This window comes from Oncorhynchus nerka, linkage group LG16 (genome assembly GCF_034236695.1).
Source record: "Oncorhynchus nerka isolate Pitt River linkage group LG16, Oner_Uvic_2.0, whole genome shotgun sequence".
Lineage (NCBI taxonomy): Eukaryota > Metazoa > Chordata > Actinopteri > Salmoniformes > Salmonidae > Oncorhynchus > Oncorhynchus nerka.
This window is the reverse complement of record NC_088411.1, coordinates 44317261-44332381: the sequence shown is the minus strand read 5'-3', so window position 1 is coordinate 44332381 and position 15121 is coordinate 44317261. Positions and strand designations below refer to the sequence as shown.

The following is a 15121-nucleotide window of genomic DNA, read 5'->3' as shown; positions in this document are numbered from 1 at the left end:
TGGTCTAGTTACCACCGCTCCCCCGGTCTAGTTACCACCACTCCTGGTCTAGTTACCACCGCTCCCCCTGGTCTCTAGGTTACCACCGCTCCCCTTGGTCTAGTTACCACCGCTCCCCCTGGTCTAGTTACCACCGCTCCCCCTGGTCTAGTTACCACCACTCCCCCTGGTCTAGTTACCACCACTCCCCCTGGTCTAGTTACCACCGCTCCCCTGGTCTAGTTACCACCACTCCCCCTGGTCTCCCCCCTGGTCTAGTTACCACCACTCCCCTGGTCTAGTTACCACCGGTCTCCCCACCACCCCTGGTCTAGTTACCACCGCTCCCCTGGTCTAGTTACCACCACTCCCCTGGTAGAGGTACCACCGCTCCCCTGGTCTAGTTACCACCACTCCCCTGGTCTACCACCGCCCACCACTCCCCCTGGTAGAGGTACCACCCCCCTGGTAGAGGTACCACCACTCCCCTGGTCTAGTTACCACCACTCCCCTGGTCTAGTTACCACCACTCCCCCTGGTCTAGTTACCACCGCTCCCCTGGTCTAGTTACCACCACTCCCCTGGTCTAGTTACCACCACTCCCCTGGTCTAGTTACCACCACTCCCCTGGTCTAGTTACCCCACCCCCTGGTCTAGTTACCACCACTCCCCCTGGTCTAGTTACCACCAGCTCCCCCTGGTCTAGTTACCACCTGGTCTAGTTACCACCACTCCCCCTGGTCTAGTTACCACCGCTCCCCTGGTCTAGTTACCACCACTCCCCCTGGTAGAGGTACCACCGCTCCCCTGGTCTAGTTACCACCACTCCCCTGGTCTAGGTACCACCACTCCCCCTGGTCTACCACCACTCCCCTGGTAGAGGTACCACCACTCCCCTGGTCTAGTTACCACCACTCCCCTGGTCTAGTTACCACCACTCCCCTGGTCTAGTTACCACCGCTCCCCTGGTCTAGTTACCACCGCTCCCCTGGTCTAGTTACCACCACTCCCCTGGTCTAGTTACCACCACTCCCCTGGTCTAGTTACCACCGCTCCCTGGTCTAGTTACCACCACTCCCCCTGGTCTAGTTACCACCTACTCCCCCTGGTCTAGTTACCACCGCTCCCCTGGTCTAGTTACCACCGCTCCCCCTGGTCTAGTTACCACCGCTCCCCTGGTCTAGTTACCACCGCTCCCCTGGTCTAGTTACCACCACTCCCCTGGTCTAGTTACCACCGCTCCCCTGGTCTCCCCCTGGTAGTTACCACCACTCCCCCTGGTCTAGGTACCACCACTCCCCTGGTCTAGTTACCACCACTCCCCTGGTAGAGGGTACCACCGCTCCCACTCCCCTGGTCTAGTTACCACCACTCCCCTGGTCTAGTACCACCACTCCCCTGGTCTAGTTACCACCGCTCCTCCTGGTCTAGTTACCACCGCTCCCCTGGTCTAGGTCTAGTTACCACCGCTCCCCTGGTCTAGTTACCACCGCTCCCCTGGTCTAGTTACCACCGCTCCCCTGGTCTAGTTACCACCCCCTGGTCTCCCCCCCTGGTCTAGTTACCACCGCTCCCCTGGTCTAGTTACCACCGCTCCCCCTGGTCTAGTTACCACCGCTCCCCCTGGTCTAGTTACCACCGCTCCCCTGGTCTAGTTACCACCTAGCTCCCCCCTGGTCTAGTTACCACCGCTCCCCTGGTAGAGGTACCACCGCTCCCCTGGTCTAGTTACCACTGCTCCCTCTGGTCTAGTTACCACCACTCCCCTGGTCTAGTTACCACCGGTCTAGTTACCACCGCTCCCCTGGTCTAGTTACCACCACTCCCCTGGTAGAGGTACCACCACTCCCCTGGTCTAGTTACCACCGGCCCAGTACCACCACTCCCCTGGTCTAGAGGTACCACCGCTCCCCTGGTCTAGAGGTACCACCACTCCCCTGGTAGAGGTACCACCACTCCCTGGTCTAGTACCACCACTCCCCTGGTAGAGGTACCACCACTCCCCTGGTCTAGTTACCACCACTCCCCTGGTCTAGTTACCACCGCTCCCCTGGTCTAGTTACCACCACTCCCTGGTCTAGTTACCACCACTCCCCTGGTCTAGTTACCACCACTCCCCTGGTCTAGTTACCACCGCTCCCCTGGTCTAGTTACCACCACTCCCCTGGTCTAGTTACCACCGGTCTAGTTACCACCACTCCCTGGTAGAGGTACCACCGCTCCCCACCGCTGGTCTAGTTACCACCGCTAGTTACCACCACTCCCCCTGGTCTAGTTACCACCACTCCCCTGGTAGAGGTACCACCGGTCTCCCCTGGTCTAGTTACCACCACTCCCCCTGGTCTGGTCTAGGTACCACCACTCCCCTGGTCTAGTTACCACCACTCCCCTGGTCTAGAGGTCTACCACCGCTCCCCTGGTCTAGTTACCACCACTCCCCTGGTCTAGGTTACCACCGCTCCCTGGTCTACCACCACTCCCCTGGTCTAGTTACCACCGCTCCCCTGGTCTAGTTACCACCACTCCTCCTGGTCTAGTTACCACCGCTCCCCTGGTCTAGTTACCACCATTCCCCCTGGTCTAGTTACCACCGCTCCCCTGGTCTAGTTACCACCACTCCCCCACTGGTCTAGTTACCACCACTCCCCCTGGTCTAGTTACCACCACTCCCCTGGTCTAGTTACCACCACTCCCCTGGTCTAGTTACCACCACCACTCCCCCTGGTCTAGTTACCACCGCTCCCCTGGTCTAGTTACCACCACTCCCCTGGTAGAGGTACCACCGCTCCCCTGGTAGAGGTACCACCGCTCCCCTGGTCTAGTTACCACCACTCCCCTGGTCTAGGTACCACCACTCCCCTGGTCTAGTTACCACCACTCCCCTGGTCTAGTTACCGCTCCCTGGTCTAGTTACCACCACTCCCCTGGTCTAGGTACCACCACTCCCCCTGGTCTAGTTACCACCGCTCCCCTGGTCTAGTTACCACCACTCCCCCCTGGTCTAGTTACCACCGCTCCCCTGGTAGAGGTACCACCACTCCCCTGGTAGAGGTACCACCACTCCCCTGGTCTAGGTACCACCACTCCCCTGGTAGAGGTACCACCACTCCCCTGGTCTAGTTACCACCACTCCCCGCTCCCTGGTCTAGTTACCACCGCTCCCCTGGTCTAGTTACCACCACTCCCCTGGTCTAGTTACCACCACTCCCCCCTGGTCTAGTTACCACCACCCCCTGGTCTAGTTACCACCCTGGTCTAGCTCCCCCTGGTCTAGTTACCACCACTCCCCTGGTCTAGTTACCACCACTCCCCTGGTCTAGTTACCACCACTCCCCCTGGTCTAGGTACCACCGCTCCCCCTGGTCTAGTTACCACCGCTCCCCTGGTCTAGTTACCACCACTCCCCCCTGGTCTAGGTACCACCGCTCCCCTGGTAGAGGTACCACCGCTCCCCCTGGTCTAGTTACCACCACTCCCCTGGTCTAGGTACCACCACTCCCCTGGTCTAGTTACCACCACTCCCCTGGTAGAGGTACCACCGCTCCCCTGGTCTAGTTACCACCACTCCCCTGGTCTAGGTACCACCACTCCCCTGGTCTAGTTACCACCGCTCCCCTGGTCTAGTTACCACCACTCCTCCTGGTCTAGTTACCACCGCTCCCCCTGGTCTAGTTACCACCATTCCCCCCCTGGTCTAGTTACCACCGGTCTCCCCTGGTCTAGTTACCACCGCTCCCCTGGTCTAGTTACCACCACTCCCCTGGTCTAGTTACCACCACTCCCCTGGTCTAGTTACCACCGCTCCCCTGGTCTAGTTACCACCACTCCCCCTGGTCTAGTTACCACCACTCCCCCTGGTCTAGTTACCACCGCTCCCCTGGTCTAGTTACCACCGCTCCCCCTGGTAGAGGTACCACCGCTCCCCTGGTCTAGTTACCACCGCTCCCCTGGTCTAGTTACCACCACTCCCCTGGTCTAGTTTACCACCACTCCCCCTGGTCTAGTTACCACCGCTCCCCCTGGTCTAGTTACCACCGCTCCCCCTGGTCTAGTTACCACCACTCCCCCTGGTCTAGTTACCACCGGTCTAGTTACCACCACTCCCCCTGGTCTAGTTACCACCGGTCTAGTTACCACCACTCCCCCTGGTCTAGTTACCACCACTCCCCTGGTCTAGTTACCACCGCTCCCCTGGTCTAGTTACCACCGCTCCCCCTGGTCTAGTTACCACCCCCCTGGTCTAGTTACCACCGCTCCCCTGGTCTAGTTAGTTACCACCGCTCCCACTGGTCTAGTTACCACCACTCCCCTGGTCTAGTTACCACCGGTCTAGTTACCACCGCTCCCCCTGGTCTAGTCCCCTGGTCTAGTTACCACCGCTCCCCTGGTCTAGTTACCACCGCTCCCCTGGTCTAGTTACCACCGCTCCCCCTGGTCTAGAGGGTACCACCGCTCCCCCTGGTCTAGTTACCACCGCTCCCCTGGTCTAGTTACCACCGCTCCCCTGGTCTAGTTACCACCGCTCCCCTGGTCTAGTCTAGTTACCACCGCTCCCCCTGGTCTAGTTACCACCGCTCCCCTGGTCTAGTTACCACCGCTCCCCTGGTCTAGTTACCACCGCTCCCCTGGTCTAGTTACCACCGCTCCCCTGGTCTAGTTACCACCGCTCCCCTGGTCTAGTTACCACCGCTCCCCTGGTCTAGTTACCACCACTCCCCCTGGTAGAGGTACCACCACTCCCCTGGTCTAGTTACCACCACTCCCCTGGTCTAGTCACCACCACTCCCCTGGTCTAGTTACCACCACTCCCCTGGTCTAGTTACCACCGCTCCCCTGGTCTAGTTACCACCGCTCCCCTGGTCTAGTTACCACCATTCCCCTGGTCTAGTTACCACCGCTCCCCTGGTCTAGTTACCACCGCTCCCCTGGTCTAGTTACCACCGCTCCCCTGGTAGAGGGTAGTTACCACCGCTCCCACCACCGTAGAGGTACCACCGCTCCCACTGGTCTAGAGGTCTACCACCACTCCCCCTGGTCTAGTTACCACCTCTCCCCTGGTCTAGTTACCACCGCTCCCCTGGTCTAGTTACCACCGCTCCCCTGGTCTAGAGGTACCACCGCTCCCCCTGGTCTAGTTACCAGGTCTAGGTACCACCACTCCCCTGGTAGAGGTACCACCACTCCCCTGGTAGAGGTACCACCACTCCCCTGGTAGAGGTACCACCACCCTGGTCTAGTTACCACCGCCCCCTGGTCTAGTTACCACCACTCCCCCCTGGTCTAGTTACCACCGGTCTAGTTACCACCCCCCCCTGGTCTAGTTACCACCGCTCCCCTGGTCTAGTTACCACCGCTCCCCTGGTCTAGTTACCACCGCTCCCCTGGTCTAGTTACCACCACTCCCCTGGTCTAGTTTACCACCACTCCCCTGGTCTAGTTACCTCCCCTGGTCTAGTTACCACCGGTCTAGTTACCACCACTCCCCTGGTCTAGTTACCACCGCTCCCCTGGTCTAGTTACCACCACTCCCCTGGTCTAGTTACCACCGGGTCTAGTTACCACCACTCCCCTGGTCTAGTTACCACCACTCCCCTGGTCTAGTTACCACCCTGGTCTAGTTACCACCGCTCCCCTGGTCTAGTTACCACCACTCCCCTGGTCTAGTTACCACCGCTCCCACTGGTCTAGTTACCACCACTCCCCTGGTCTAGTTACCACCGCTCCCCTGGTCTAGTTACCACCGCTCCCCCTGGTCTAGTTACCACCGCTCCCCTGGTCTAGTTACCACCGCTCCCCTGGTCTAGTTACCACCGCTCCCCTGGTAGAGGTCCCTGGTCTAGTTACCACCGCTCCCCTGGTCTAGTTACCACCGCTCCCCCTGGTCTAGTTACCACCGCTCCCCCTGGTCTAGTTACCACCGCTCCCCTGGTCTAGTTACCACCGCTCCCCTGGTCTAGTTACCACCGCTCCCCCTGGTCTAGTTACCACCGCTCCCCTGGTCTAGTTACCACCGCTCCCCTGGTCTAGTTACCACCGCTCCCCTGGTCTAGTTACCACCGCTCCCCCTGGTCTAGTTACCACCGCTCCCCTGGTCTAGTTACCACCGCTCCCCTGGTCTAGTTACCACCGCTCCCCTGGTCTAGAGGGTACCACCACTCCCCTGGTCTAGTTACCACCGCTCCCCCCTGGTCTAGTCACCACCACTCCCCTGGTCTAGTTACCACCGCTCCCCTGGTCTAGTTACCACCGCTCCCCTGGTCTAGTTACCACCATTCCCCCTGGTCTAGTTACCACCGTTACCACCGCTCCCCTGGTCTAGTTACCACCGCTCCCCTGGTCTCCCTGGTCTAGTTACCACCGCTCCCCCCTGGTAGAGGTACCACCGCTCCCCTGGTCTAGAGGTACCACCGCTCCCACTGGTAGAGGTACCACCACTCCCCTGGTCTAGTTACCACCTCTCCCCCGCTCCCTGGTCTAGTTACCACCGCTCCCCTGGTCTAGTTACCACCGCTCCCCCTGGTCTAGAGGGTACCACCGCTCCCCCTGGTCTAGGTACCACCACTCCCCCTGGTAGAGGTACCACCACTCCCCCTGGTAGAGGTACCACCACTCCCCCCTGGTAGAGGTACCACCACTCCCCTGGTCTAGTTACCACCACTCCCCTGGTCTAGTTACCACCGCTCCCCCGCTGGTCTAGTTACCACCGCTCCCCTGGTCTAGTTACCACCGCTCCCCTGGTCTAGTTACCGCTCCCCTGGTCTAGTTACCACCGCTCCCCTGGTCTAGTTACCACCGCTCCCCTGGTCTAGTCCCCTGGTCTAGTTACCACCGCTCCCCCTGGTCTAGTTACCACCACTCCCCTGGTCTAGTTACCACCGCTCCCCCTGGTCTAGTTACCACCGCTCCCCTGGTCTAGTTACCACCACTCCCCTGGTCTAGTTACCACCACTCCCCTGGTCTAGTTACCACCGCTCCCCTGGTCTAGTTACCACCGCTCCCCTGGTCTAGTTACCACCGCTCCCCTGGTCTAGTTACCACCGCTCCCCTGGTCTAGTTACCACCGCTCCCCCTGGTCTAGTTACCACCGCTCCCCTGGTCTAGTTACCACCGCTCCCCTGGTAGAGGTCTACCACCGCTCCCCTGGTCTAGTTACCACCACTCCCCCTGGTCTAGGTACCACCACTCCCCCTGGTCTAGTTACCACCACTCCCCTGGTCTAGGGTACCACCACTCCCCTGGTCTAGTTACCACCGCTCCCCCTGGTCTAGTTACCACCGCTCCCCTGGTCTAGTTACCACCGCTCCCCTGGTCTAGTTACCACCGCTCCCCTGGTCTAGTTACCACTCCCCCTGGTCTAGTTACCACCACTCCCCTGGTCTAGTTACCACCGCTCCCTGGTCTAGTTACCACCGCTCCCTGGTCTAGTTACCACCGCTCCCCTGGTAGAGGTACCACCGCTCCCCCTGGTCTAGTTACCACCGCTCCCCTGGTCTAGTTACCACCGCTCCCCTGGTCTAGTTACCACCACTCCCCCTGGTCTAGGTACCACCACTCCCCCTGGTAGAGGTACCACCGCTCCCCCTGGTCTAGTTACCACCGCTCCCCCTGGTCTAGTTACCACCGCTCCCCCTGGTCTAGTTACCACCGCTCCCCCTGGTCTAGTTACCACCGCTCCCCCTGGTCTAGTTACCACCGCTCCCCCTGGTCTAGTTACCACCACTCCCCTGGTCTAGTTACCACCACTCCCCTGGTCTAGTTACCACCTCCCCTGGTCTAGTTACCACCGCTCCCCCTGGTCTAGTACCACCACTCCCCCTGGTCTAGTTACCACCGGGTCTAGTTACCACCACTCCCCCTGGTCTAGTTACCACCGCTCCCCTGGTCTAGTTACCACCACTCCCCTGGTCTAGTTACCACCGCTCCCTAGTTACCACCGCTCCCCCTGGTCTAGTTACCACCACTCCCCTGGTCTAGTTACCACCACTCCCTCTGGTCTAGTTACCACTCCCCTGGTCTAGTTACCACCGCTCCCCCTGGTCTAGTTACCACCGCTCCCTGGTCTAGTTACCACCGCTCCCCTGGTCTAGTTACCACCGCTCCCCTGGTCTAGTTACCACCGGTCTAGTTACCACCACTCCCCCTGGTCTAGTTACCACCGCTCCCCTGGTCTAGTTACCACCGCTCCCCTGGTCTAGTTACCACCGCTCCCCTGGTCTAGTTACCACCGCTCCCCTGGTCTAGTTACCACCGCTCCCCTGGTCTAGTTACCACCGCTCCCCTGGTCTAGTTACCACCGCTCCCCTGGTCTAGTTACCACCGCTCCCCCTGGTCTAGGTACCACCGCTCCCCCACCGCTGGTAGAGGTACCACCGCTCCCCTGGTAGAGGTACCACCGCTCCCCCTGGTCTAGTTACCACCGCTCCCCTGGTCTAGTTACCACCACTCCCCCTGGTCTAGTTACCACCAGTTCCCCTCCCCTGGTCTAGTTACCACCACTCCCCTGGTCTAGTTACCACCGCTCCCCTGGTCTAGTTACCACCGCTCCCCTGGTCTAGTTACCACCACTCCCCTGGTCTAGTTACCACCGCTCCCCTGGTCTAGTTACCACCATTCCCCCTGGTCTAGTTACCACCGCTCCCCTGGTCTAGTTACCACCACTCCCCTGGTCTAGTTACCACCGCTCCCCTGGTAGAGGTACCACCGCTCCCACTGGTAGAGGTACCACCACTCCCCTGGTCTAGTTACCACCTCCCCTCCCCCTGGTCTAGTTACCACCGCTCCCCCTGGTCTAGTTACCACCGCTCCCCCTGGTAGAGGTACCACCGCTCCCCTGGTAGAGGTACCACTCCCCTGGTAGAGGTACCACCACTCCCCTGGTAGAGGTACCACCACTCCCCACTGGTAGAGGTACCACCACTCCCCTGGTAGAGGTACCACCACTCCCCTGGTCTAGTTACCACCGCTCCCCTGGTCTAGTTACCACCGCTCCCCTGGTCTAGTTACCACCGCTCCCCCACCACTGGTCTAGTTACCACCGCTCCCCCTGGTCTAGTTACCACCGCTCCCCTGGTCTAGTTACCACCGCTCCCCTGGTCTAGTTACCACCGCTCCCCTGGTCTAGTTACCACCGCTCCCCTGGTAGAGTTACCACCACTCCCCTGGTCTAGTTACCACCGCTCCCCTGGTCTAGTTACCACCGCTCCCCTGGTCTGGTCTAGTTACCACCGCTCCCCTGGTCTCTAGTTACCACCGCTCCCCTGGTCTAGTTACCACCGCTCCCCCTGGTCTAGTTACCACCGCTCCCCTGGTCTAGTTAACACCGCTCCCCTGGTCTCCCACTGGTTACCACCGCTCCCCTGGTAGAGGTACCACCACTCCCCCTGGTCTAGTTACCACCGCTCCCCTGGTCTAGTTACCACCGCTCCCCTGAGTCCACCGCTCCCTGGTAGTTACCACCGGTAGAGGTACCACCACTCCCCCCCTGGTAGAGGTGGTCTAGTTACCACCACTCCCCCTGGTCTAGTTACCACCACTCCCACCGCTGGTAGAGGTACCACCGCTCCCCCCACCGCTGGTAGTTACCACCGCTCCCCTGGTCTAGTTACCACCGCTCCCCTGGCTCCCCTGGTCTAGGTACCACCGCTCCCCTGGTCTAGTTACCACCACTCCCCCTCCCCTGGTCTAGTTACCACCGCTCCCCCTGGTCTAGTTACCACCACTCCCCCCTGGTCTAGTTACCACCACTCCCCTGGTAGAGGTACCACCGCTCCCCCTGGTACCACCACTCCCCTGGTAGAGGTACCACCACTCCCCCTGGTAGAGGTACCACCGCTCCCTGGTCTAGTTACCACCACTCCCTGGTGGTTACCACCACTCCCCCTGGTAGAGGTACCACCGCTCCCCTGGTCTAGTTACCACCACTCCCCTGGTCTAGTTACCACCGCTCCCCTGGTCTAGTTCCCTGGTCTAGTTACCACCGCTCCCCTGGTCTAGTTACCACCGCTCCCCTGGTCTAGTTACCACCTCTCCCCTGGTCTAGTTACCACCCCTGGTCTCCCCTCCCCTGGTCTAGTTACCACCGCTCCCCTGGTCTAGTTACCACCTCTCCCCTGGTCTAGTTACCACCGCTCCCTGGTCTAGTTACCACCACTCCCCCTGGTCTAGTTACCACCGCTCCCCCTGGTCTAGGTACCACCGCTCCCCCTGGTCTAGAGTACCACCGCTCCCCCTGGTAGAGGTACCACCGCTCCCCCTGGTAGAGGTACCACCGCTCCCCCTGGTCTAGGTACCACTACTCACCTTATTCAGTTCTCTGTTCATTTTCTCAGGGTGAAACTGTTCGAGGAAGTTCCTGAACTTCAGAGCGTCCATCGCTACGATCTCTGTGCACCTCCTCTGCCAGGTGTCTCTGTGGACGACAGATCAACGTCATATCAATCAAATGTATTTTATAAAGCCATTTTAAGTGCTTAACAGAAACCCAGTCTAAAACAGCAAGCAATGCAGAGGCAGAAACACAGTGTCTAGGAAAACTCTCTAGAAGGCAGGAACCTAGGAAGAAACTTAGAGAGGAACCGGGCTCTGAAGGGTGGTCAGTCCTCTCCTGGCGACCGGTTAGTTGGGAGGAAAAGTCATTATATCTCTTGGTAATTGGGTAATCAATATTGTAAACAACTTCAGAGTGAAATCCCTTAAATATGTAAAGTATATTTTAAAACGGTCTGATCAGTAAGCACGTACCTTGGGGTCTTGTCCTGATGTTTGCTGTCCCATAGGTAGCTGTCTGCGTAGCCAGTGTACGTACTGTACTGCTCAGTACCTGGGGGAAGGACAAACAGAACAGACACCGTTCATGACCAGACCAATATCATTAAAGCGATAGTGAAAGATTTTGGCAATTAACTTGTTCTAATTACACCCGAGTCATGTGTACACATGGATACCATTTGTATGCTTCTGTGTGCTGTTTGAAAGAAGTTTAGAGGGAGTTTCGCGAGCCAATGGCGTTAGGGCAATGAAAGAAGTTTAGAGGGAGTTTCGCGAGCCAATGCTAACTAGCGTTAGGGCAATGAAAGAAGATTAGAGGGAGTTTCGCGAGCCAATGCTAACTAGCGTTAGGGCAATGAAAGAAGTTTAGAGGGTTTCGCGAGTTTAGGGCAATGAAAGAAGTTTAGAGGGAGTTTCGCAGCCAATGTTAGGGCAATGAAAGAAGTTTAGAGGGAGTTTCTAGCGTTAGGGCAATGAAAGAAGTTTAGAGGGAGTTTCGCAAGCCAATGCTAACTAGCGTTAGGGCAATGAAAGAAGTTTAGAGGGAGTTTCGCAAGCCAATGCTTAGGGCAATGACCGGAAGTTTACCATTGGCTCGCAAAAAAAAACACCTTCAACTTCCTTCCAAAACTGTACACAGAGACATACAAATGATATCCCCGAATTCATCTGACTGGCTAAGTAGGAAATGGCTTAGTTGCCAAAAATCGCATACTTTTCCCTTTAAATGTTAGCCCTTTGACATCGTTAATTGAAGGACGTTATCAATGGGAGCGTCAAATTACTGACACATCAGTGACTGACAATGACCCCAAAAAATGTGATATTATTTGAGTAGTTGAGATATGATAAAACAAAAAACTGTCAGGAAAGCTGTGATTTTTAACAGCCAGCCAATCGCTTAATCTTTTTGTTAATTATTCCATGTGAAGTGATGCCACAGGAGAGCAGCTGTCTCCAACAACAGGAAGGTCACTTATTATTACCTCCCTAGGAAGAAGAGAGCGCTAGACTGCGTCACAAATGGCACCCTATCCCTATATAGTGCACTACATAAGTAGGCCAACCCACAGGGGAGGAAGGGATAGAGGGGGAGGGTTCAGAACAACAGCCCAGCCCACATTGGAGGAAGGGATCGAGGGGGAGGGTTCAGAACAACAGCCCAACCCACAGGGGAGGAAGGGATCGAGGGGAGGGTTCAGAACAACAGCCCAACCCACAGGAGAGGAAGGGATAGAGGGGAGGGTTCAGAACAACAGCCCAACCCACAGGGGAGGAAGGGATAGAGGGGGAGGGCAGCCCAACCCACAGGGGATGAAGGCATAGAGGGGAGGGTTCAGAACAACAGCCCAACCCACAGGGGAGGAAGGGATAGAGGGGAGGGCAGCCCAACCCACAGGGGAGGAAGGGATAGAGGGGAGGGTTCAGAACAACAGCCCAACCCACAGGGGAGGAAGGGATAGAGGGGAGGGTTCAGAACAACAGCCCAACCCACAGGGGAGGAAGGAATAGAGGGGAGGGCAGCCCAACCCACAGGGGAGGAAGGGATAGAGGGGGAGGGTTCAGAACAACAGCGCAACCCACAGGGGAGGAAGGGATAGAGGGGAGGGTTCCCACCCAGGGGAGGAAGGGATAGAGGGGGAGGGCAGCCCAACCCACAGGGGAGGAAGGGATAGAGGGGAGGGTTCAGAACAACAGCCCAACCCACAGGGGAGGAAGGGATAGAGGGGAGGGTTCAGAACAACAGCCCAACCCACAGGGGAGGAAGGGATAGAGGGGGAGGGCAGCCCAACCCACAGGGGAGGAAGGCATAGAGGGGGAGGGTTCAGAACAACAGCCCAACCCACCCAGGGGAGGAAGGGATAGAGGGGAGGGCAGCCCAACCCACAGGGGAGGAAGGCATAGAGGGGAGGGTTCAGAACAACAGCCCAACCCACAGGGGAGGAAGGGATAGAGGGGAGGGCAAATGAACCTCTCATTCATTAGGCCTCACAGGGGAGGAAGGGATGTGTGGGGTGTGGGTTCAGAACAAGAGCCCAGCTGGAACCCACAGGGGAGGAAGGGATAGAGGGGACAAGCCCAGGGCAGCCCAATCCTCACAGGGGAGGAAGGCATAGAGGGAGGGTTCAGAAGGCTTTCTGGTGTTAACAGCCCAGACCCACAAATGGGGAGGAAGGCATAGTAGGGGTGTTTGGAAATACCCACGGGTTTGCAGGGTTCAGAACAACAGAAGGTACAAAAATGAACCTCTCATTCATTAGGCCTCATTAAAACGTACTGCCGTGTGAGAAGTCAAGAAAGCTCTGTATTTTGTCCCTGTGCTTCCTCCTAGGTTCCTCCCCCTCTGTGTGTGTGTGTGTGTGTGTGTGTGTGTGTGTGCTGTGTGTACAAACATGCTGCTCTTCCTCCTAGAGCGGATTACTGAAGCCTGGTCAGTGGGTGCCTCCTCTCAAGAAGCAAGAATCTCACCCATGCTGCCCTTCAACAATTTGACAAGCCCAGGACGTCATTACCAATCAGCTCATAATTATTATTTTTCCACCTTTCTTCAGTGAACTTACACTCATTTGATGTATTTTAACCAGGATTGTCTACTCTGTAAAAATCCCCACTGTTTTCAGGCTCTTCCTCCTAGTCCTGGTAATGTAATCACTGCCTCAGTAAGGCTTTCTGGTGTTAAATTCCAGTTCCCAGAATGATACACAAGGTTTATTAAATACAAATGTAGTGTTCCCCCTCTGGAAAAATGTACACATGATTGATAGCCCCCCTCTGCTCCGTATGCTGTATATATCGGGGTGTTTGGAAATACCCATGCGGGATTCCTCCTACGGTTTCATATACCCATGTGAATACCTCCCCCTCTGCTGAAACAAGTTCTTTAAAGTTTTTCCTAGTTCAATAGATTTGAATATTTGTAGTTACTTTTTAAATTACATGTTAGGAGATAAAGCCGTTTTTCTGCTCAGTTCTTCTTCCTCCTATTTCCCCCTCTGCTCCATGTACCATTATTAAGCTCTGTGTACCCATGCTGCTTTCCTCAAAATGCGGCTTTCTGCTCGTGTTTGAGAAGTCAAGAACCCATGCTCTTCCTCCTCCGTATTTTGTCCCATGTGCTTCCTCCTAGGTTCCTCCCCCTCTGCTCCGTGTACCCATGCTGCTCTTCCTCCTCTGCGTTCTTCCCCTCTGCTCCGTGTACCCATGCTGCTCTTCCTCCTAGGTTCTTCCCCCTCTGCTCCATGTACCCATGCTGCTCTTCCTCCTACGTTCTTCCCCCTCTGCTCCATGTACCATGCTGCTCTTCCTCCTCCGTTCTTCCCCCTCTGCTCCGTGTACCCATGCTGCTCTTCCTCCTACGTTCCTCCCCCTCTGCTCCATGTACCCATGCTGCTCTTCCTCCTACTGCTCCGTTTTGCCCCCTCTGCTCCGTGTACCCATGCTGCTCTTCCTCCTATGTTCTTCCCCCTCTGCGCCGTGTACCCATGCTGCTCTTCCTCCTCCGTTCCTCCCCCTCTGCTCCGTGTACCCATGCTGCTCTTCCTCCTCCGTTCTTCCCCCTCTGCTCCGTGTGCTGCTCTTCCTCCTCCGTTCCCATGCTGCTCTTCCTCCTCCGTTCTTCCCCCTCTGCTGCTGCTCTTCCTCCTATGTTCTTCCCCCCTCTGCTCCGTGTACCCATGCTGCTCTTCCTCCTCGTTCCTCCCCCTCTGCTCCGTGTACCCATGCTGCTCTTCCTCCTCCGTTCTTCCCCCTCTGCTCCGTGTACCCATGCTGCTCTTCCTCCTACGTTCTTCCCCCCTCTGCTCAGTGTACCCATGCTGCTCTTCCTCCTCCGTTCTTCCCCCCCTCTGCTCCGTGTACACATGCTGCTCTTCCTCCTACGTTCCTCCCCCCTCTGCTCCGTGTACCCATGTTACTCTTCCTTCAGAAAAGCAAGCATCACAACTTTGTTCATTTGCACAATTTATCTCATTCACTTATATAGGGAAAAGGGAAAAGCCAGCATCTGGAGAGGAGCTAATAGATAAGGGATACGTCCCAGATGATGTTCCCTAGATGTTAGATAGACATTTCATTAGAATAGGGAAAAGGGAATAGGGAAAAGGGAATAGGGAAAAGGAAATAGGGAATAGGGTGCCATTTGGGACGGCAGGTAGACTAGTAGTCAGAGCGTTGGGCCAGTAACCCGAAAGGTTGCTGGATCGAATCCCCAAGCTGACAAGGTAACAAGCTGTAGTTCTGCCCCTGAACAAGGCAGTTAACCCCACTGTTCCCCGGTAGGCAGTCATTGTAAATAAGAGTTTGTTCTTAACTGACGTGCCTAGTTCAATAAAGGTTCAATGAAAGAGAGAGATAACACTGTCATTCATACACTGCA

General features: G+C 56.9%; 1 protein-coding gene across 1 annotated transcript in view; it reads right to left on the bottom strand.

Annotated features, from left to right (window-relative positions):
- LOC115125108 (poly(ADP-ribose) glycohydrolase-like) overlaps positions 1–15121 on the bottom strand; it is a 45044-nt gene that overhangs the window by 18483 nt on the left and 11440 nt on the right. Inside the window, exons 5-6 of the mRNA XM_065002692.1 lie at positions 10720–10798; positions 10279–10387 (exon numbers count right to left, since the gene is read on the bottom strand). Of these exons, the coding sequence (XP_064858764.1) occupies positions 10279–10387; positions 10720–10798 (188 nt within the window). The remainder of the gene's footprint in view (positions 1–10278; positions 10388–10719; positions 10799–15121) is intronic.